The sequence below is a fragment of the Salmo trutta genome, chromosome 34 (assembly GCF_901001165.1).
Source record: "Salmo trutta chromosome 34, fSalTru1.1, whole genome shotgun sequence".
In the NCBI taxonomy this organism is placed as follows: domain Eukaryota; kingdom Metazoa; phylum Chordata; class Actinopteri; order Salmoniformes; family Salmonidae; genus Salmo; species Salmo trutta.
Window position 1 is genome coordinate 11,878,846 of NC_042990.1, and position 22,891 is coordinate 11,901,736.

At 41.5% G+C, this 22,891-nt stretch overlaps 1 protein-coding gene across 2 annotated transcripts in view; it reads left to right on the forward strand.

Annotated features, from left to right (window-relative positions):
• The window catches only part of LOC115173595 (tumor necrosis factor alpha-induced protein 8-like protein 2), an 8,951-nt gene extending 3,165 nt beyond the window's left edge, over window positions 1-5,786 (forward strand). For both annotated transcript variants that reach the window (XM_029731847.1, XM_029731846.1), the window contains exons 2-3: window positions 4,061-4,385; window positions 4,691-5,786. In XM_029731847.1, coding sequence (XP_029587707.1) covers window positions 4,068-4,385; window positions 4,691-4,933 — 561 coding nt within the window. In that variant the 5' untranslated portion in view covers window positions 4,061-4,067 and the 3' untranslated portion in view covers window positions 4,934-5,786. The remainder of the gene's footprint in view (window positions 1-4,060; window positions 4,386-4,690) is intronic.
• The last annotated feature ends 17,105 nt before the right edge of the window (window positions 5,787-22,891 follow it).

A 22,891-nucleotide genomic window follows, 5' to 3' on the forward strand; every position in this document is an offset into this window, starting at 1 on the left:
TGTCTGTCCAACAACTGAATTTCTATGTGTGGTGTATGGAGAGCGTATCTTTATAACTGCATGTAGGTGTGTGTGTGTGTGTGTGTGTGTGTGTGTGTGTGTGTGTGTGTGTGTGTGTGTGTATTGGCGAGCATATTTTTACGTCTGTTTTTAAGTGTTAGGTGTTGTGGCGTGTTTGTGTACAAGTAATTGCTTGTCTGTGTACAGTGCAGACAGGTGCCTTCAAATGAGCTTGGACATTTATGACCCGAAACAGCATTATTTAAACTCCATAGACTCTGTTGTATGTAAGACATTAACCATAATGTCAAACCTCTTTTTAAAGAGTGGGTGCTTGGCTACATTGCTAGAGGTGGAGAATGCATGGAACATATGAGCAGGTTTTTGGCAAGGCTATTTTAGACCATCGCATTAGCAACAATGACCACTTCTGTGCTTATCAGAAGCATTTAAAGACAAAGACAAAACCTTGTAGTGACAATAGCTTTCTAGCAGCTGAAAAACAAATCTGCGGGCAACTGTGTGAGTGTGTGTTATGTAAGTTTGTGAGTTGGTGCATGTGCATGTGCATGTGCTTGCTATGCTGGTCTGTCTAACCCTATTCATGCATCAAGATCTATTATGTCACCTACGATTGTTCCACATTGAAGTTACCCAACATCTTGAAAGGAAACAGATTTCTTATAGTACTCAACAATCTCATCAAGCTCTTTTGGTCTCTTACAGATGTAGGATCTTAATTTGAGCCAGTTTGCTACAGCATGAAAATAACCCTGCAACAACAGGAAGTGTAAATTATTATGTGGATTATAATTATTCAACATTTTAGTAGGGGTTGATACATTTTTCGTATCAAGATTTAAAAGTGGAAACGACAAACTTCAGAAGCCATTTTAAACTTCAAATACACCACAAGTTTTAAATATCCTGTATTGCAGGAATGTTGTCCTGCAACAGGCTGATCAAATTAAGATCCTACATCTGTATCAAAACATCCTGTGTAGAGGGGTGGGGGATTGTGGCAGATATCACAGTTAATCAGCCTTCGTAGGTCTGAATATGAAGAAGAGATAGTTCAAAGGGGATGAGCTGAAAATTTGGACTTGTGGAACTGTCCATGAAAAAATGAGGTGCAAAAAACGACATTTAGAGTCTGAGTCATTGTGTAAAAGCCAAGTTTACAAATTGTTTGGACAATGCAACTGGGTGTCCATAGGCATGATCTCACCCAAGGTAATAGATACAGTATGCATAGTGAAATAATAAGTTAGCATTGCTACTGCCTTCTTGGGACCTGAAGTATGTTCTACCCATGTGCTACTGGCTAACCCTATGCCTAATCCAGTCACTTGATGTTGAAAATCATTAGGCATCAGCCAATCAAGGCAACCAAACATCTCCCATGTCCATGTCTAGCACAGTCCAAGAATAATTGACTGCTTGTTGTTTTTGGCACTACTTCACATTTAATTGTCCAATATATTTTGTGTAAGATTTGATTTCTACTTCGAACACTTGGAAACAAGTTTCTCCGGAAGGATGCCAACACAGAAGGTCATGTTGCAAATTGAAATTGTCAGCCTTCGTGTTTGAGCTTCTCGGACAGCTAACTATTAGCTCTGTTAGCTTTAGCTTACATTCACCCACCAGGAAATTAGTCCTTCACTGTTTGAAGGAGTGTGTCATCTGAATGTTTGAGGCCAAGCCATTTTGAGCCATGGGAAGACAGTTACAGCATACAGAGCACTGGTAGCCAACTTCTTGTAAGTCATTTTAATGTCTCCTTCTTATGGCTGTTCAACACAGGAAGTAAGACTCTTCCGTAAAAAGGTGCCACACATTTTGAAATAAAACCGCCAGACTTGTGATGTAGGTCAGGCTTCATGTCTTTCAAGGAATAACACATGAGAGAGCTGTGCAAATGCACTTCAACATTTTAATTGTACCAATTTATAGCCACAGTGTTACAATTGGCAAATTAGTGATCAAAATGTTAATCATAAGGTAATAGACTAGTACTGTGTGGTGTGTCTGAACTAGACAAAGCCTCACACCTGAGATCCACATTACTTATTTTATCAGGGTCCATTCAAATCAGAAGAGGAGCAAATAAGTTGATGCGGTATCTGTAACCTTTGCCATGCAAAACAGGCAGTTACTGATGGGTGGGGAAAATTGACATTATGTGCAAACCCAGAAGCGCAACCATTAGAAATGCAAACTTGAAGGGATACGCAAGAGAGTTTCCAGTGTGATTTCCCACATACAGTCTCTGACCTACTTATTTAACTCAAGTGTCTGGTTGATCAAGGTTTCTAACTCATGAGGTCAACATGAAAGTCCTAGTTGTTGTAGGTGATAATACGCATAGTCTGAATCCCCTCTCATTCTCACACAGATTATTGAATGAACATGGAGATGACTGCTTGCAGAGTGAGTCTTCATTATCCATGCAGTTGGTAAATTACCATTTTACCATAGACTATGTTTAACACACCTATGACAGAGTCAGTGCATTTAAGGTAAACTGGCAGCTGCAGTGTGTCTTAGACTTCCTCTACTGTACAAAGACTTTTTCCCTTCAGGCTATCAGAACCAACTAACTCCAAAGGCTGTTTATCATACTTCCTGTTGGTATCAGAGCAACCATACAGAATGTCACTCTGAGTCACAGAGTGTTCCATTGAAAACATCCCTTGAGGAATAGAAGATCAAACAGATTACAGGACCAATTAAATCATTGTCTGCACTTTTATCCATTTGTGCCACTGGACTTGTGAGTGAAGCGATGTTAACCCCTACAATTACAGTACTTTATGTGCTGTGCAATGCTACATGATGAGCTATTCAGAAGATTCTAGAGAGAATATGTCATCAGGATTAAGGTCATAGGCCAAAATGATGGAAATTTGAACTTAATTTAAGTTGAGATAATACACAGTCATTTTTCCTTATTTTTCCCAAAAGGGCTACATTCCTGCATTGTTGCTGTATTATCTACTTTGGAAGTAGGAGAGAATCTCTTCTAGAAAGAGTGGACGTAAGGGCAAGGTAAAGAGAGTGATGCAAGAGGAGGTGTATGAATATGATAGCCTACATTAAACTTGTCTCCAAGACCAGCATATACTCAATATTGACCTCCGACCCTGAATGTGTCCAAATGAAACCCCACACTGCTCCAACGACCAACACCAGCCTCTACTGACACAGACTTGCCAGCAGAGGGGCAGATTTATTTATTTGGGTTTTTCCTCTTGACCCCCACACTAGAACTCAGGAGAGCAATAATCTTGGTCGTCCAAGGTCATAACTCAACTTCAAACAATACTACCGCAGTGTGAGTTCCTCTTCCTCAGTGTGAATATTAAAGGTTAACCGTGCCAAGTGCCCCTATGAAGTCCTAGTCCAGTCAAAAACGTGCATTTCCTGTGTTTTATGTATATTTCCACACTATGAGGTTGGATTAATACTCTGAAATTATGAAAATTATGATTAAGCCCTTTTACTGTAAGAGCTTTTTGAATAAACCGCCTGACATTTTTGGCTGTTTTGGGTGGATGGCATTTTTGGCCTGCCTGGTGACATCACCAGGAGGTAAATTAGTTAATAAACCAACAGAAAGAGAGTTCCAAACCTCTCTGCCAATAACAGATCATTTTCAGGTTTCCACTCCCCACCCAGATCACTTCCAGACAGTTCTAGCAAAATTTCTGCTTGAGAAGTTGTTCTTTGCTAAGAAACTATTTTGGTTTATTTTTGACCATTTTAATTGAAAACAATCACAGTAAGTACTGTACATAATTGTTACCTAGAAATAATTTGATATTGAGATAAAAAAAAAAAAATTGCATTGGACCTTTAAGTCATTGACTAAAACAGAGGACCCTTCACTTATATTAAAGGTCATTTGACAGAGAAAACCATCGTACGTCAGTGAACCAACCTTACCAGAATAACTGTCTTCAGTGCTCTGTTTCTATAGCCATGGCTGAGACCAGACAATCAGATACTGCACTTGACCCCATTATTGTGTTTCATCAACTCTCCACTTCCTTCCAAGAATCAAAATGGAGTCCTTCAGCTCTAAAGACATGGCCATGAAGGCCCAAAACAAAATCCTCAGCCGTATGGCCAGCAAATCCATGGTGCAGATGTTCATTGATGACACCAGCAGCGAAATCCTGGATGAGTTCTACCGCGTCTCCAAGATACACTCTGGGAACCGCACAGAAGCCCAGAAGGTGGTCAAAGACCTGGTCAAGGTGGTGGTAAAGGTGGGCGTTCTCTTCCGGCACGATCGCTTCAGTACAGAGGAGCTCAGCCTGGCACAGGACTTCAAGAAGAAGCTGCACCAGGGGGTCATGACGGCAATCAGCTTCCAGGAGGTAACTTTACATGTAGAACTATTCAGAGCCTCATTTGAACTCTGCATGATGCCAACAACCTAAAGCCTGCATGATATAACCTACTGACATCACCCTACAGTTATTGATCATACCTACTAAAATGTCCAACTATCTGGACAGAATCTTAAGGGGACTTTAATCGGAAACAACAATGCCCCAATTACAATAGTCTCTATCCTGAAGCCAATACCATAAACTAGCACCTGTTACAGCTGTTATAATAACTGTGTTGTAATTACTAGCGTGCTGTCACTAATATCTTACTCTCCATCTAATTGGTCCAGGTGGAGTTCACATTTGATAAGGCTGTCATGACGGAGCTCCTGACGGATTGTAGGGACATCCTGCTGAAGCTTGTGGAGAAACACCTGACTCCTAAATCCCTCGGGCGCATTCGGCATGTCTTCAACCACTACTCTGACCAAGACCTACTGACCAACCTCTACACCCCCGGGGGCCCTCTCTGGCCTAATCTCACCAAGATCTGCAGAGACCTGAACAAACTGGTTGAGGAAGGCAAGCTATGAATGGGAATTCCAAACAGTCCTGGAAAAATGAGAAACTTTTGCAAGACTATTAAGGAATTCTGAATTCTGTTTGCCCAATGAAAATGCCAGGAGATATCATTTTGATAGCTTAATGGGGACACTGATTCAGTGTCAGTTGATGATGTAGATATTGATTTATGTTGGGATCTTTATGAGGACATGGAATCATCATCCTTGCTTTACAACATAAGGCATCTGCATTAGGACTGGGCGATATGCTATGTATTTGTCATTATCACAGTATGAATGTGCATGATATGCATAGTCACATTTCAGGATCTCACGGTATTACCTCTACCTCTGCCTAGATGCATTTCAGTCCAATGCTGTTGGACCTAAGTAAAGTCCATTCAAATGTGATATATGAAAGAAAAATAGCTTACATTTTACCAAAATCACCTATGAAATCCTCCAAAGAGATAAAATATACGCATATATATATAACCTGCTATATATATATAATCTGCTTCTTTGTCAGGACTCCCTGCTTCCAGCATGATAAGAATCTGTGGTCTACTTTCAATTGATGTGTCCTCCTGTTTTAAAATATTCCGTTTCCGGGGAAACAAATGGACTTTAATAGGACAACAGTCTGCCTGCCCAGTCACAGCAGTTGCTAACCTCATTTAAGTACTATTCAAATTAAAAGTGGCTATCTAGGACCAACAGACAACACAATGAGTGTCTGGGCCACATCTATGCATGCAGCCTTAGTATCTGTCTGATCACTGACTGTTCTGCTTGTTACAAAGAGTTTCTGAGGACAGCTAATGGCATTTCATTTCTAATACATGTCTGAATTAAAGTCCTGCTGTACAGTCTTTGCAATGAATGTGATGATTGGATGGTCTTTATATATTTCTTCAAGTTTTCAATCAATCAGTGATAATTCCACAACATGAATTTTCCTCTGAGCTTTCTGGACAATTTAAAAATAAAAGGTTTTATTTTGTTTAGGGGGTAGATCAGCTTTAATATTGCATCTTCCATCAATGTAATTGTTTGCATCGTTTCCAACCCCCCATATATTTTGGGGTAAATAGATATTTATATACATCAGCTCGGGGGTGGTAGGTAACCTAGTGGTTAGAGCGTTGGGCCAGTAACTGAAAGGTTGCTGAATTGAATCCTTGAGCTCACAAGGTAAAAATCTTTCGTTCAACCCCTGAACAAGCCAGTTAACACACTGTTCCCAGGTAGGCTGTCATTGTAAATAAGAATTTGTTCTTAACTGACTTAACTAGTTAAAAATAATATATATACATGCATATATATATATTTAAAATATATTTCCACCCCTCCCCTAATTGGAGAAAACTAGTGAACAACAACGCTTAGGCCTCTACTTCCAGGTTATACATACTATATACTACTTTACAATAGTTATATTTTGTTTGATTTTAGTCCTGTCCTTCCTCTACTCTCAACCTCTCATCTATTTCTGATGTCCATCCAGTTTGATTTCTATTTGCCATATATTTTTAACTGTGCTGTTTCACAGATGGAACATTTTAGGAGATAAGGTCAGAACCAGAAAAAGCTTTGCTATTGACTACAAAGATTCTATTTGCTATATTATGACTGTGTTAAGATGGCACGATGGGGTTGGGGGGGATATCAATACAAGAGTATGTGTAAACAACATCTTATAAACAAGTTTGTAGTATTTCAGCAGTAGCACTTAGTGGATGTTGTGCAATGGGAGAAGAATGAGGCAATAATTGGCCATGAACCATAACACTTTCTACAGGAGAAATAGAATCACAAAGCAAGAAAACTCTAATGGTGTTACCTACCCCTTTGCAAGCTTTATGTCTCATATAATTGTCTTAGATGTACACCATTTGAAAGTGAATACGTAAAATTAAAGGAGTTACGGGCCAAATTATAGTCTATATCTATCAGGCTTAATGGCTCATAATGAGTCATCTGTTTTGTTCAACTTCAGACCACAACGTTTTATGCACAGAAGGAAACAGGAAGCGTCAGAAAGACAGCACCCTCAGACTTTCCACAGAAAATGTCCTCGGGAAAGGAGGCGAGCATTGTGAGACTAGATATGCAGACATTGTTCTTGACATTGATGAACTTGTCAATCCAGTTACAGTATATGCCATTAATGTAACAGGTTATCCTATTAGTAGCCATAGCTGTGAAAAATAAATCAATGCTCTCCTCTAGTGGTCTAGAAGGCTTATTGCACCTGGAGGAGGGTTACTTACTGGCTCTTGTAGTTGACCAGAAATTCATGTTGCTTCTTTCAAATCTGATGAATATACAATCAGTACTATTACCTAGACAACTGTATTAATATTATAGAAGGCTACAATAAAAGTCCTAAAATAATCTACTTCTTGTGTGGTGGGACCCCTACTCATCGTGTACCAGGTAGGACAGAATTATTCTTCCAACATCCATTAGATATGATGATCATTTAATCCCTCTTGTTTGAATCAGAGCAGAGGCTTGTATCAAAACTCAGATGACCAATGATGATTTGAACCCCATATTTATTCAAAATCTGCATAGGGGAGAGTGGGGTAATTTGAGCAAAAGGGGTGACTTGAGCCACCCTCGTTTCGAGGAAACCATACACAAAATGAAGCGCTCATCATTTCATGGAGTCTATGAGGAAAGAAACCACATGGAAAAAGTGATAAACAAGTAAGGTCCAAAAAACAGATTTTCACCAAGTCAAATGAATGTATTGTGTTAGAGGTTTCATTATGCTTGTCTCTAAACCAAAGTAGATCATTTTAAGATTGTTCTATACATCAGTTGGGGTCTCTACAAGCTTTAATATGAGGTCCTAAACCTGTCATGAAAGTGCATCATTGTAGCTGTGTCGGCTAATAAAGTCAAAATGTTTTCCTTGGGGTAAGTTGAACCAATGGCTATGAGACAAGTTGAGCTAATGATTGAGCCAATGGAAAGTTGAGCAAACTGAACTATTTTCTTCCCAGGCGTAATGCAAGGCATTATTGCTTGGGTATGAGGTAACAACAAGGACTGACCTATGTAAAAAGTGTTTTAAAAAAGTACAAAGTGGCCTCCCGAGAGGTGCAGCAGTCTAAGGTACTGATCACTGCTAGTGGCGTCACTTCAGATCTGGGTTCGATCCTGGGCTGTGTTGCAGACGGCCTTGACCGGGAGATCCATGAGGTGTCTGGGTTAGGGGAGGGTTTGGCCGGCTGGGAAGTCCTTGACCCATCGCGCTCTAGGGACTCCTTGTGGCGGCTTCGTTTGCCAGCTGTACGGTGTTTCGTCCGACACATTGGTGCTGCTGGCTTGCGGCTAAAGCGAGCAGTGTGTCAAGAACATTGGTGGGGTCATGTTTCAGAGGACGCATGGCTCTCGAAAAAGGGGTAAAAAAAGTACAAAATATATTTAAAAAATAGCCTGTGTTAGAAGATGCATAAAATGATTAAAATACATAAAAAAGTGATTGTGATTGGGTTTGTTAGGTTCTCATTCTCAGAGTAAATAACTCAACGGACACGAGAAAAGCTTAACCAAGTTTAATTCTTCCCAAAGGGTCAATATAGATGCATTCAGACAATGACAATTCACACAAGCACTGATATTGAACCCTTTTCCTAGGCTGAGTCTCCTCCTCCACATCTGAACAGCCAATGCATCTCTGTTGCTAGACAGAACCTTAGTGATATATGTTCTTCCTCACTTCATCTGACCTGACCTCTACCCCATAGTGCTTACTCCTCCCCAACTCAAGGCTGTCATGGTGATTGATACCAGACTGTGTGTCTTCTCCTCCCAGAAGATCCCTCCCATAAGATCCCTGATGGCTAACAGTAACATATCCTGACATAATGTAAGCGTTATACATTACCCTCTCTCCCTCAGTGACATTGTTAGGTTCTAAGATCTCCACCTGTCTCCCCTACACATTCCAAAGCCATCTGGCTCCTACAGATAACCATTAACTTCTGATTATAACAATGTTCCAAGTTTAACCCAGAATCTAACAGGTTGAATTGTGTTTGGGAAATAAATGTAGACATGGTTTAAAAAAGTAGTAGTAATACAGTATTTCAATCAGTACAGAAATGTGTAGGCGGCTTAACCCCATGTCAGGTGTAAGTTGTGCCAAGATACCTACTTTTTGGGTTTACATGAATCTCATTATTGTCAGGAATACACAACATCCTGAAATATATGTAGATATCTTCATTAGAAAGAATACTATATTTATTTTGACGGAGTGATACTGAATGTAGAAAATGTCTCAACTTACTCCACTCTCCCCTACGTGGGATGGCGCCGACAGAAATGGTCGCCTCGTTTTGTGTTCTTAGGAAATGATGCAGTAAATTATGCAGTATTTTGTTTTTATGTATTATTTCTTAATAGGTTACCCCAGAAAATCTTAAATCTTATTACATACAGCCGGGAAGAACTATTGGATATAAGAGCAACGTCAGCTTACCAACATTATGACCAGGAATACGACTTTCCCGAAGCGGATCCTCTGTTTGGACCAATACCCAGGACAATGGATCGGATCCCAGTAGGCGACCCAAAACAACGGCGCTGCAGAAGGGGCAGACGGCGCAGTCTTCTGGTCAGGCTCCGTAGACGGGCACATCGCTCACCGCTCCCGAGTATATTACTCGCTAATGTCCAGTCTCTTGACAAGGTAGACGAAATTCGAGCAAGGGTTGCCTTCCAGGGAGACATCAGAGATTGTAACATTCTCTGTTTCACGGAAACATGGCTCACTCGGGATACGTTATCAAAGTCGGTAGAGTCACCCAGTTTCTTCACGCATTGTGCTGACAGAAACAAACATCTCTCTGGTAAGAAGAAGGGCGGGGTGTATGCCTTATCCTCTTGACGGTCGCCTAGGATAGGGGGCGCTACAGCAATTTTTTGTTTAAAATTCGTGCCCATTTTAAACGGCCTCCTACTCAAACTCAGAAGCTAGGATATGCATGTAATTAATACTTGTGGATAGAAAACACCCTAACGTTTCTAAAACTGTTTGAATGGTGTCTGTGAGTATAACAGAACTCATATGGCAGTCAAAACCCCGAGACCGATCGTAACAGGATGTGGAATTCTGAATTGCGGACTCAACTTCATCACTTTGCCTATAAATCACACCATGAGCAATGGTTCATTGAGCACTTCCTATTGCTTCCACTAGATGTCCCCAGTCTTTACAAAGTGGTTTGAGTCTTCTACTGTGAAAACTGACAGAATGAGAGGCTGTGGAAAGTGGTCACATGAGGAGGGCCATCACCATTATGACGCCGGCGCCCCTGGCTACCCTCCCCTTTCGAAACGTTTAGAAAGACAATGCAATCGTCCCCCTTGAATCTTATTGGAGCTCTGGTTGAAAAAGGCCCTAAAGATTTATGTTATACAACGTTTGACATGTTTGAACGAACCTAAATAATAAAAAAAAGCATTTTATTGAAAGAGGAGTCCCGCGGCCGACGGAACTTTTGGAGCAGCCTTCAGAACGCGTTAACAAGAACAAGCTATTGGGACGTAAAGGATTAACTTTTTCGAACGAAAATACATTTGTTGTGGACCTGGGATTCCTGGAAGAGCTTTCTGATGAAGATAATCAAAGGTAAGGGATTATTGACAATAGTATACAAGAGTAGATTTGATATGCGATTGTTCCAAGATGGCGCTGACCTGTAACGGTAGCCTATTTTTCTGAGTATCGCATCCCCTTTTATCGCAAAGTGTGATTACCCAGTAAAGTTATTTTTAAATCTGGCATTACAGGTGCTTTCAAGAGATATTCATCTATAAATCTTAGAATGACAATATTACATTTTAAAAATGTTTTCGAATAGTAATTTAGTAAATTGTAGCGCTGTTTCACCGGATGCATTTGAGGGAAAATAGTTAGTCAGCGTCACTCGCCGATGTAAAATGCTGTTTTTATATATAAATATGAACTTTATCGAACAAAAGAATGCATGTATTGTGTAACATGATGTCCTAGAAGTGTCATCTAATGAAGATTGTGAAAGGTTAGTGCTGCATTTAGCTGTTTTTTGGTTATTTGTGATGCATGTGGTTGGTCGGAAAATGGCTATGTGGCTACTTTTACGATATACTCCTCTAACATAATCTAATGTTTTGCTTTTGCTGTAAAGCCTTTTTGAAATCGGACAACGTGGTTCGATTCAGGAGAGGTGTATCTATAAAACAATATAACATAGTCCTATATTTGAAAAAATATATATATTAAATTTCGTTATACTAATGGCGATAGGATTTTTCGCTGGATGTCCGCTGGATGTCCGTCCCGCATACGGGACGAGCCTTAAGATAAACGAGTTGTGGTGTGATCATGACGACATACAGGAACTCAAGTCCTTTTGTTCAGCCCTCCCTCACCCTCCTTTCGGCAAATCTGACAAAGACTCCATTTTGTTGTACTCAGCCTATAGACAAAAACTAAAACAGGAAACGCCCATGCTCAGGTCTGTTCAACGCTGGTCCGACCAATCTGATTCCACGCTTCAAGATAGCTTCGATCACGTTGACTAGGATATGTTCCGGATAGCCTCAGACAACAACATTGATGTATCCGCTGATTTGGTGAGTGAGTTTAATAGCAAGTGCATCGGTGATGTTGTACCCACGGTGACAATTAAAACCTTCCCCAACCAGAAACCATGGAATGACGGCAGCATTCGCGCAAAACTGAAAGCGCAAACCACTGATTTTAATCATGGCAAGCCGACCGGAAACATGACCGAATACAAACAGTGTAGCAATTCCCTCCGCAAGGCAATCAAACAAACTAATCGTCAGTATAGAGACAAAGTAGAGCCGCATGTCAACGGATCAGACAAGAGACGTATGTGGCAGGGTTTACAGTCAATCACAGATTACTAAAAGAAAATCAGCCTCGTCGCAGACACCGACGTCTTGCTCCCAGACAAACGAAACAACTTTTTTGCTCGCTTTGAGGACAATACAGTGCAATTGACAAGGCCCGCTACCAAAACCTGCAGGCTTTCCTTCACCGCAGCCAACGTGTTAACCCTTGCAAGGGTGCCGGCCCAGACGGCATCCCTAGCCGCGTCCTCAGAGCATGCGCAGACTAGCTGGATGGTGTGTTTACGGTCATATTCAATCAATCCCTATCCCAGTCTGCTGTTCCCACATGCTTCAAGAGGGCCACCATTATCCCTGTTCCCAAGAAAGCTAACGTAACTGAGCTAAACGACTATCGCCCCGCAGCACTCATTTCCGTCATCATGAAGTGCTTTGAGAAACTAGTCAAGGATCATATCACCTCCACCCTACCTGACACCCTAGACCCACTCCAATTTGTTTACCGCCCCAATAGGTCCACAGACAACGCAATCGCAATCACACTGCACACTGCCCTAACCCATCAGGACAAGAGGAATACCTATGTAAGAACGCTGTTCATCGATTACAGCTCAGCATTTAACACCATACTACCCTCCAAACTCGTCATTAAGCTCGAGACCCTGCAGAGGGCGCACTCCCCTATCCATAATGACGGGTCAGTTTAAGTTCCTTGGCGTACACATCACGGACAAACTGTAATGGTCCACCCACAAAGACAGCGTGGTGAAGAAGGTGTAACAGCGCATCTTCAACCTCAGGAGGCTGAAGAAATTTGGCTTGTCACCGAAAACACTCACAAACTTTTACAGATGCACAATCGAGAGCATCCTGTCGGGCTGTATCACCGCCTGGTACGGCAACTGCTCCGCCCACAACTGTAAGGCTCTCCAGAGGGTTGTGAGGTCTGCACAACGCATCACCGGGGGCCAACTACCTGCCCTCCAGGACACCTACACCACCCGATGTCACAGGAAGGCCAAAAAGATCATTAAGGACAGCAACCACCCGAGCCACTGCCTGTTCACCCCGCTATCATCCAGAAGGCGAGGTCCTTACAGGTGCATCAAAGCTGGGACCGAGAGATTGAAGGCCATCAGACTGTTAAGCAGCCATCATTAACATTGAGTGGCTGCTGCCAACATACTGACTCAAATCTCTATCCAATTTAATAATAAAAAATTGGATGTAATAAATGTATCACTAGTCACTTTATATAATGTTTAAATACCCTACATTACTCATCTCATATGTATATACTGTACTCTATACCATCTACTACATCTTGCCTATGCCGCACGGCCATCGCTCATCCATATATTTCTATGTACATATTCTTATTCATTCCTTTACATTTGTGTGTGTATAAGGTAGTTGTGAAATTGTTAGATTACTTGTTAGATATTACTGCACGGTCGGAACTAGAAGCACAAGCATTATGCTACACTTGCAATAACATCTGCTAACCATGTGTTTGTGACTAATACAATTTGATTTGATTTGATTTGACATGAAGTCAAATTAGTTTGAGATTGACAGATAATGTTTAAAAGCAGAATACTTTATTTTGTATTTGGGATGCTCAGCTCAGTTTGGGACCCTTAATCCAGGCTGGACAGGAGGAAGTCAACCTGCATTTCTAGATTCACCATCACCTGCCACGAGAGCCTCTGTGGGCTTTCATAGATGGACTCATCGAGGTTGAAGATGGAGTCCAACCACGCCTTCATCTGATCCTGACGACAACAGACACATCAACTATTATTTAATGACCAACTACAAAGATAAGGATGAACAAACCATCACACACAGTTCAGGATAGAGAGAGAGAGAGAGAGAGTGAGAGAGGGAGAGAGAGAGAGAGAAATGCACCTTAATGAGGAGGTAGAAGTTCCCAGCAGACTCTGTCCAGGCTTCTCCAGGAGGGTGAATCCTCATTATCACTTCCACGAGCAGATAAAAGAAGGTACCAGGCCTCTGGAGAAGGAACAGGGGACATGAGTGGGTGTCTACAGACCTGGTATGGCTACAGTGTGGATAGGGTAGATAAACAACAGGATGTTTACATTATTAGGGCCACTTACAGATGTTGGAATAGATGTTTTTCCTTCTAGAAGGCTTAGTAGAACAAATTCATAAAATACATCCGTGAAGTTGATGTGGTTGATCTGAAGTCAAACAAATAAGATAATTACATCATTTTCATTGACAAGCACTTTAGAAAGTGTCATTGAGTACATGTTGGATGAGCAGACGGTGCCTGCAGCTAACGCTCAAGCTTGTATGTAAACCTACTCCTACAAGAGCCATCTCCAGCTCTAGTCGCTCCCTGTTTGCTGGCTCATTAATGAAGTTCACCAGGATGTCATAGGCCTGCTGAAACTGCCTCACATCCTCAAAACAAAACAATCATAAAATTCCTTAGAACTTGGATCATAAACTCAAAGATTCAGCTCTGTAATTCTGATTGTTTGGCTTGTAAGACATTGGAACTTTTCAACTAAACCTTACAAATCACTATTGCCTAAATGTAAGCCACTGGGCAAAGACTGGTTGAATCAACGTTGTTTCCTTGTCATATCAACAACAACAATGTAATGTGATGATGTTGAATCAACATGGAAAACTGATTGGAATTGAAAAAAGTCATAAACATATTTTTTTCACCCAACTTTTAACCTAAGTCCAATGACATGGTACATTTAATTTATTGATTTCACATTGAATTCACATTAGTTGACAACTCAACCAAATGTAACTAAATACTACACGCTGAAATGACGTCTGTGCCCAGTGGGAACTATATATCTGGTCTGATGAATGCTGTACAATTATGTGAATGGTTACCTGCTGGTTGAGCTCGGACAGTCCACTCAACACCATCCTCCCAGCGTGGGTGAGGTAATTAAGGGAGTTACTGTCTGAGGATGTCAGAGCCTGTGAGAACAAGACAGTACATTTAGAAATAGTACACAAATGTACATCAAATGAAATTGAAATGGTGGTAAATTCACACTTTCTCACCTCCATAGCACGTCGGATACCGGCCAGCCTCAGAGAGAAGTTGGTTGTCCCTTGGTTTCCAAAGTAACTCCTGTAAATAGAAATGTTTAGTAACAAATGTGCAACATAAGAAGCTAAAACATACATTAATGCCATGAGATTAAGAAATCCTTTTATGTTACAACTGCAGGATCCAGAAAACCATACCGATGTAGGATTATAATTTGATCATTTGTTTGTTGCTGAAAAACTTGTAGTGTATTTTAGTTTTAAAAAGGCTTTTAAAGTTTGTAATTTCCACATGGAAATTTCAGACTTGATTTGCCCTAACAAAAAATCGATCAACCCCTACAAAAATGTAAATTATAATCCACATAATAACTAATATTTCCTATGCCAAGAGTGTGCCAAAAGTGTGCAAAGCTGTTATCAAGGCAAATGGTGGCTGTTTGAAGAATCTCAAACATAAAATGTATTTTGATTTGTTTAACATTTCTTTGGTTACTACATGATTCCATATGTGTTCTTTCATATTTTGATATCTTCACTATTATTCTACAATGTAGAAAATAGTAAAAACAAAGAAAAACCCTTGAATGAGTAGGTGTTCGAAAACTTTTGACCGGTAGTGTATATAACGTGATTCAACTCTATATCTGAAATGCTAAAGGTGTCTTCTTTTTTAAGACCATATCCATGTGTGGGGTGTAGACTTTTGTTTCAAAGTAGATTTGTTTAAGACTACTAAGAAACACTGTGTGTGACCCTGATTTAGCCCACTGCAGTAAAAGGTTATTAAGGTCCTACATCTGTATAACTACAATATAGGGGCAGATGATTTCAAAGCAAATGTTTTTACTATAGATGAACACATGACAGCAAACTCACCACAGCTGGGGCACATCTGCAACATTATGTTGCTCCTCCACAAACTCCTAAAACAGACATCACATTAACATCAACTCTGGGCTCCCAAGTGGCTCAGCGGTCTAAGGCACTGCATCTCAGTGCAAGAGGTATAACCACAGTTCCTGGTTGAAATCCAGGCTGTATCACATCTGGCTGTGTTTGAGATTCCCATAAGGCGGTGCACAATTGGCCCAGCAGTGTCTGGGTTTGGACGGGGCAGGCCGTCATTGTAAATAATTTGTTCTTAACTGACTTACCGAGTTAAATGAATACTAAACTGCATTTCACCTGCAACTGAAGTGGACAAAACATTCAGTGACATCATATCAATATGTGATCCAGCCTGGATTTGAACCAGGAACTGTGGTGACACATCTTGCACTGAGATGCAGTGCCCTTGACAGAAAATACAAACCTGTTGAAACCAAAACACTGTGTTTGGAACACAATGACACTTAGACACACACCTGTACACACAAGTACAAATGTCAGGAAAACAAAGAAAAAGGGTTATTGACTGTAGAAAGAGTTTTACCTGAGGAGTGCTGTCAGGGGTCTGGTCCTGGGCCTGGTCCTGGGTGAAGTGGTAAGGTGGAGGGGAATCGGAAGGGAACGGGGGAGGCGGAGGGGGAGGTGGAGAATCCTGGGGGAACTGGTGAGAGGAGCCAGAGGACGGCTCATGAGGGATGGTGATAATGTCAGAGGTAGAGAACTGATACGCCATCATGTCATCCCCCCTCTCCTGGAACCCCTCCACTATGGTGGAGATATCCACCTGCTGTTTAACAAACAACACCGTCAGCCCAACCACAATGTTGAAAACCCCTCAACCAAACACTGAAATAAATCCTACCACAGAGAAACAACGAGGCATACCTGGGCGTCCTCATAATAGGTGGACTCTGACCTCGTCTTGACGAGGCAAGACCTGAGTTCATGGATCGTTCTACCAAGGAACTAAAAAATAGGATAGAAATTCAAATGTATCATCTCATTTTGTCAACATTGATTTAAATAGGTAAATGGACATTTGCCACTTTCCATTTTATTACTGAAAGTGTTTGACTGTACCTTAATACCAGTCACCTCCATGTTGGTGAGGACCACCTGGACAATACCCTTTCAAAGAGACACAGGGAAAAATTACATTTCATTCAGGAAATATAAGTAGCCCTATATTTTGTGCATCATTTGACACAAATCAGGTGCATTTGAGATGAAAGATCTGTTGAGAATCTCTCACCCATGGGTCCAGGATTTTTTCCTGAATGACTCTGCTCCACCACAGCTGTTTCTCCACTCCCCTCACAATGCACAGGTGATGCATGTCCTCTTCATTTTGCTATAAAGAAAAACGGCTTCAGTCTGCACACCTCTCTGTATATTTTAGCTGTAGATTTCTATATCATTTGGCAGGCGATTTCAGTTTGGACTATCACCACTGGCAGTGATATAGAGCCAACATGATGTTCGTACAACAACTTTACCCTAGGTTTCAATTAGGACCAGATATACAAAAGAAAACCCAGAGAAAAATGGGAGTTAAAACACACAGGTGTGTTCCCAAATGTTAAGAATATGTCTGAAGTACCTGCACTCGTCCATAACGGATTATCCAGGTATGGAAATGAAATGAACCCCAGTTCCCAACCAGCTGCATCTTCTCATAGGGAAAACCAGAGTCTTCACTATTTGGCTGCAAAACAAAGACAACCCTTAATTGTAGAGCTTTCTCTGTGATTAATAATAAACAGACCAAGGGATTAAAGCCAGACAGGGCCACTGCCCAACCTCCTCATCCACATACTAAGGAACAAGAATGACAGACTGGTAGCCTATAGGAGTGACAGACTGGTATAGGGAGGATCACAAGAGGAGGCCACTGCATTATAGATTCTAAAATAATTGGCAGTTGAACTACACAGGTCTGTGTTCAAAGGTTAAGGAAACATCTGAAGTATCTGCATATGAATGGATACCTGTTCAGTTTGAGAAGACAGTTCCTCCCACACCATCCTCCCAACAGGAGTGAAACAGATGAGAACAGGCTGATCCATCATGAACATCTGGGAGAAAATGAGGGAACAGACAGCAAAGTATTTCACTACTATAGTGGATACTGAAGGTAATCCTTCCTGTTAGATAAAATGTGCTTTGTCCAATAATCTGCATGGTTACCTGTGTGTTTAACACTGCCAGCTCTCTCACTAACATCCTCCCAGCAAGGGTAAGGTAATAAGTCAGCTGCAGTTGTAAAAAATATGGAATATGTTTACAGAAATGTATTTCCATATTGTTCTTCAGAAAACGTCATGTTTGTGTTTAAGCTACATAAATCAGTCATAAGACCAGAGAGAAGACAAGAGAGTATCAGTACTGTTGGACTTACAGAGCTGGGAACCCACAGAGGTCCAGACCAAGGGACTAAAGCCAGACAGGGCCGCTGCCCAACCTCCTCATCCACAAACTAAGGAATAAATCAGAATCCATTCTCGAGTCAGTAAAATGACAGTTTGAATTGATTGTTATTGAACCAGTCCTGATAATGAAGCAGTATTGTTATAGCCTGGGTGCCAGGCGGTTTCAGCTCTCTGACAACTCCTTATGGGATTGTCATGCAAATACCATTTTGCCATGATGGAATTGGCAAGAGAGCAGAAACCGACCGGTACCCAGACTATTGATAGGTCTACAGTATTCCTACCTGAACAAGGACTGGGTCCTCCTGGTCCAGGGTGGGATCATGATCTTTATGAATAAACAATAAAGAATTATTTTCTCTAAGTTGAAGAAATACTACAAAACACCAAACATCTGTCCATGTAGTTAGGCTGATCTTATAATTGAATTGTGTTTATATTGTATGATATCACATTGTATTTACGTGTCTGCATAATGTACCAATATGTTCAATTAAACCTCAAGAAAAGTTTTGGTTTCAGAGGAGCATGTTGGTTTGTTGTTGTTAATAGTGGAATTATTAGCCATCATCATGTCAACAAATGAGCCCTAAATGGCACCCTATTCCCTAAAAACAGGGAATATGGTATAGGGTGCCATTTTAGACGACGCCTGAATATAGTTTCAGTCCGGACTATATACAGTATGTCAAAAAGTAAGGAGAACCACGGAACTCTTCATATCAATCATTAAAATGCCTTCATTTGTATAGCATGTTCAATGGAAACCATGTTTAAAAACTTTCCATTGAACATTCCATACAAATAAAGGCATTTTAATTAATTATATGAAGAGTGCCTTGGTCCTCCTTTCTTTTGATGGCCAATTTACCCCTTTTACCAAAGAGCACATTCTGTCTACCACAACCTACTATTGTGTACCTCAGCAGCGCTTCCCTTCCTCCTTTTGTTCTACACGTTTATACAGTCAGTATTGTTATTTAGACATTGTAAAATCTGTAAATGTACCCTCCTCAACCGTGACAACACGGTCCACGGTCTCCACGGTGGCCGGTTCATCCTCACCGACGCCGTAATATGTGTTATAAAAGTAGACTGCCGAACCCGTAGCGATCACCAGACCAGCTGCACACAGAAGCGGTCGCTTACGGAGCAATCTCAGCGTGGTCGCTTTCAAAAAACTACTGAACGTAGGCCTACTCATTATCACCCTTCATACTGCAGTGTTTTGACCGAGTTCAAGACCATATGACACTTTCTTAGAATTAAAGGGATTTATAGGGAACCATTAATACGTCAAATGATTCCATTCGTCGTGGTTGGCAATGTCACAATGGGATGAACATGTTTACCAATCTGATTAAAAAACACTCAACAGTGACATCAATTAAATTGCATGTTGGGGATGATTTGGGAGTTTACACTATTGTGAACTATGAACCATGGTCTAGAGAGCAGTGAAGTAGAGCAGTTTAGCAAATACATATGGCTCTAACTAGGAGTAGAAAAAGGGGCTGCGCCACAATGCATAATGCGCTCTCCATGGTTCTGAAAAGGAACATTCTTTCTAGGCCGAGTCCACTCACTGAACCACTCTCACTTTCACATTCAATGTGTCAAAGCGTTCAACCTCCACGCATGGGACTAAAACATAATTCAAATTCAAATTAAGATCCTAAATCTGTATCAAAGCATCCTGTGTAGAGGGGTGGGGGGATTGTGGCAGATATCACAGGTAATCAGCCTTTGTAGGTCTGAATATGAGGAAGAGATAGTTCAAAGGGGATGAGCCGATAATATGGACTTGTGGAACTGTCCATGAAAAAATGAGGTGCAAAAAAACACATTTGGAGGCTGAGTCATTGTGTAAAAGCCAAGTTTACACATTTGAGGTTCATCCAAACATTGACAATGCAACTGGGTCTCCATAGGCATGATCTCACCCAAGGTAATAGATACAGTATGTATAGCAAAATAATAAGTTAGCATTGCTGCCTTCTTGAGACCTGAAGTATGGTCTACCCATGTGCTACTGGCTAACCCTATGCCTAATCCAGTCACTTGATGTTGAAAATCATTAGGCATCAGCAAATCAAAGCAGCCAAACATCTCCCATGTCCATGTCTAGCACAGTCCATTAATAATTGACTGCTTGTTGTTTTGGCATTACTTCACATTTAATTGTCCAATATATTTTGTGTATGATTTGATTTCCACTTCGAACACTTGGAAACAAGTTTCTCCGGCAGGATGCCAACACAGAAGGTCATGTTGCAAATTGAAATTTTACCAACTAGCAGTACTGTAGAAACTAAATACATTACAACGGAACGTTTGAGCTTCTTGGACAGCTAACTATTAGCTCTGTTTGCTTTAGCTTATATTGACCCACCAGGAAATTAGACCTTCACTGTTTGAAGGAGTGTGTCATCTGAATGTTTGAGGCCAAGCCATTTTGAGCCATGGGAAGACAGTTACAGCATACAGAGTACTGGTAGCCAATTTCTTCTATTTCATTTTAATTATGTCTCTTTCTTATGGTTGTTTCACACAGGAAGTAAGATTCTTCCGTAAAAAGGTGCCACACATTTTTAAACAAAACAGCCAGACTTGTGATGTAGGTCAGGTTTCATGTCTTTCAAGGAATCACACATGAGAGAGCTATGCAAATGCACGTCAACATTTAAACTGTACCAATTTATAGCCACTGTGTTACAATTGGTAAATAAGTGATCAAAATGTTAATCATAAGGTAAAAGACTAGTCTTACAGAGCTGCTTTTATACTGTGTGGTGTGTCTGACCTAGACAAAGCCTCACACCTGAGATCCACATGACTTATTTTACCAGGGTCCATTCAAATCAGAAGAGGAGCAAATAAGTTGATGCGGTATCTGTAACCTTTGCCATGCAAAACAGGCAGTTACTGACGGGTGGGGAAAATGGACATAATGTGCAAACCCATTAGACCATTAGACATGCAAACTTGACATGCAAACATTAGACATGCAAATGTAACCATTAGACATGCAAACTTGAAGGGATACGCAAACGAGTTTCCAGTGTGATTTCCCACACAGTCTCTGACCTACTTAACAGTCTGATGGCCTTGAGATAGAAGCTGTTTTTCAGTCTCTCGGTCCCAGCTTTGATGCACCTGTAATGACCTCGCCTTCTGGATGATAGCGGGGTGAACAGGCAGTGGCTCGGGTGGTTGTTATCCTTAATGATCTTTTTGGCCTTCCTGTGATATCGGGTGGTGTAGGTGTCCTGGAGGGCAGGTAGTTGGCCCCGGTGATGCGTTGTGCAGACCTCACTACCCTCTGGAGAACCTTACGGTTGTGGGCGGAACAGTTGCCGTACCAGGCGGTGATACAGCCCGACAGGATGCTCTCGATTGTGCATCTGTAAAAGTTTGTACGTTTTTTCGGTGACAAGCTAAATTTCTTCAGCCTCCTGAGGTTGAAGAGGCGTTGTTGCACCTTCTTCACCATGCTGTCTGTGTGGGTGGACCATTTCAGTTTGTCCGCGATGTGTTCACTGAGGAACTTAAAACTTTAAACCATCTCCACAAGTGTCCCGTCAATGTGGACAGGGGGGTGCTCCCTCTGCTGTTTCCTGAAGTCCACGATCATCTCCTTTGTTTTGTTGACGTTGAGTGTGAGGTTATTTTCCTGACACCACTCTCTGAGTGACCTCACCTCCTCCCTGTAGGTCGTCTCGTCGTTGTTGGTAATCAAGCCTACCATTGTAGTGTCGTCTGCAAATTTGATGATTGAGTTGGAGGCGTGCATGGCCACGCAGTCATGGGTGAACAGGGAGTACATGAGAGGGCTGAGAATGCACCCTTGTGGGGCCCCAGTGTTGAGGATCAGCGCGGTGGAGATGTTGTTTCCTACCTTCATTACCTGGGGGTGGCCAGTCAGAAAGTCCAGGACCCAGTTGCACAGGGTGAGGTTGAGACCCAGGGTCTCGAGCTTAATGATGAGTTTGGAGGGTAGTATGGTGTTAAATGCTGAGCTGTAATCAATGAACAGCGTTCTTACATAGGTATTCCTCTTGTCCAGATCGGTTAGGGCAGTGTGCAGTGTGATTGCGATTGCATTGTCCGTGGACCTATTGGGGTGGTAAGCAAATTGGAGTGGAGTCTAGGGTGTCAGGTAGGGTGGAGGTGATATGATCCTTGACTAGTCTCTCCAAGCACTTCATGATGACGGAAGTGAGTGATAGTCGTTTAGCTTAGTGACCTTAGCTTTCTTGGGAACAGGAAAAATGGTGGCCCTCTTGAATCATGTGGGAACAGCAGACTGGGATAGGGAGTGATTGAATATGTCCGTAAACACACCAGCCAGCTGGTCTGCGCATGCTCTGTGGACGCGGCTAGGGATGCCGTCTAGGCCGGCAGCCTTGCGAGGATTAACACATTTAAATGTTTTACTCACATTGGCTGTAGTAAGGAGAGCCAACAGGTTTTGGCACTGTGTTGTCCTTAAAGTGAGCAAAGAAGTTGTTTAGTTTATCTTGGAGCAAGACGTCGGTGTCTGCGACGGGGCTGGTTTTCTTTTTGTAATCCATGATTGACTGTAGACACTGCCACATACGTCTCATGTCTGAGCCGTTGAATTGCGACTCTACATTGTCTCTATACTGACGCTTAGCTTGTTTGATTTCCTTGCGGAGGGAATAGCTACACTGTTTGTATTCGGTCATGTTTCCGGTCGCCTTGCCATGATTAAAAG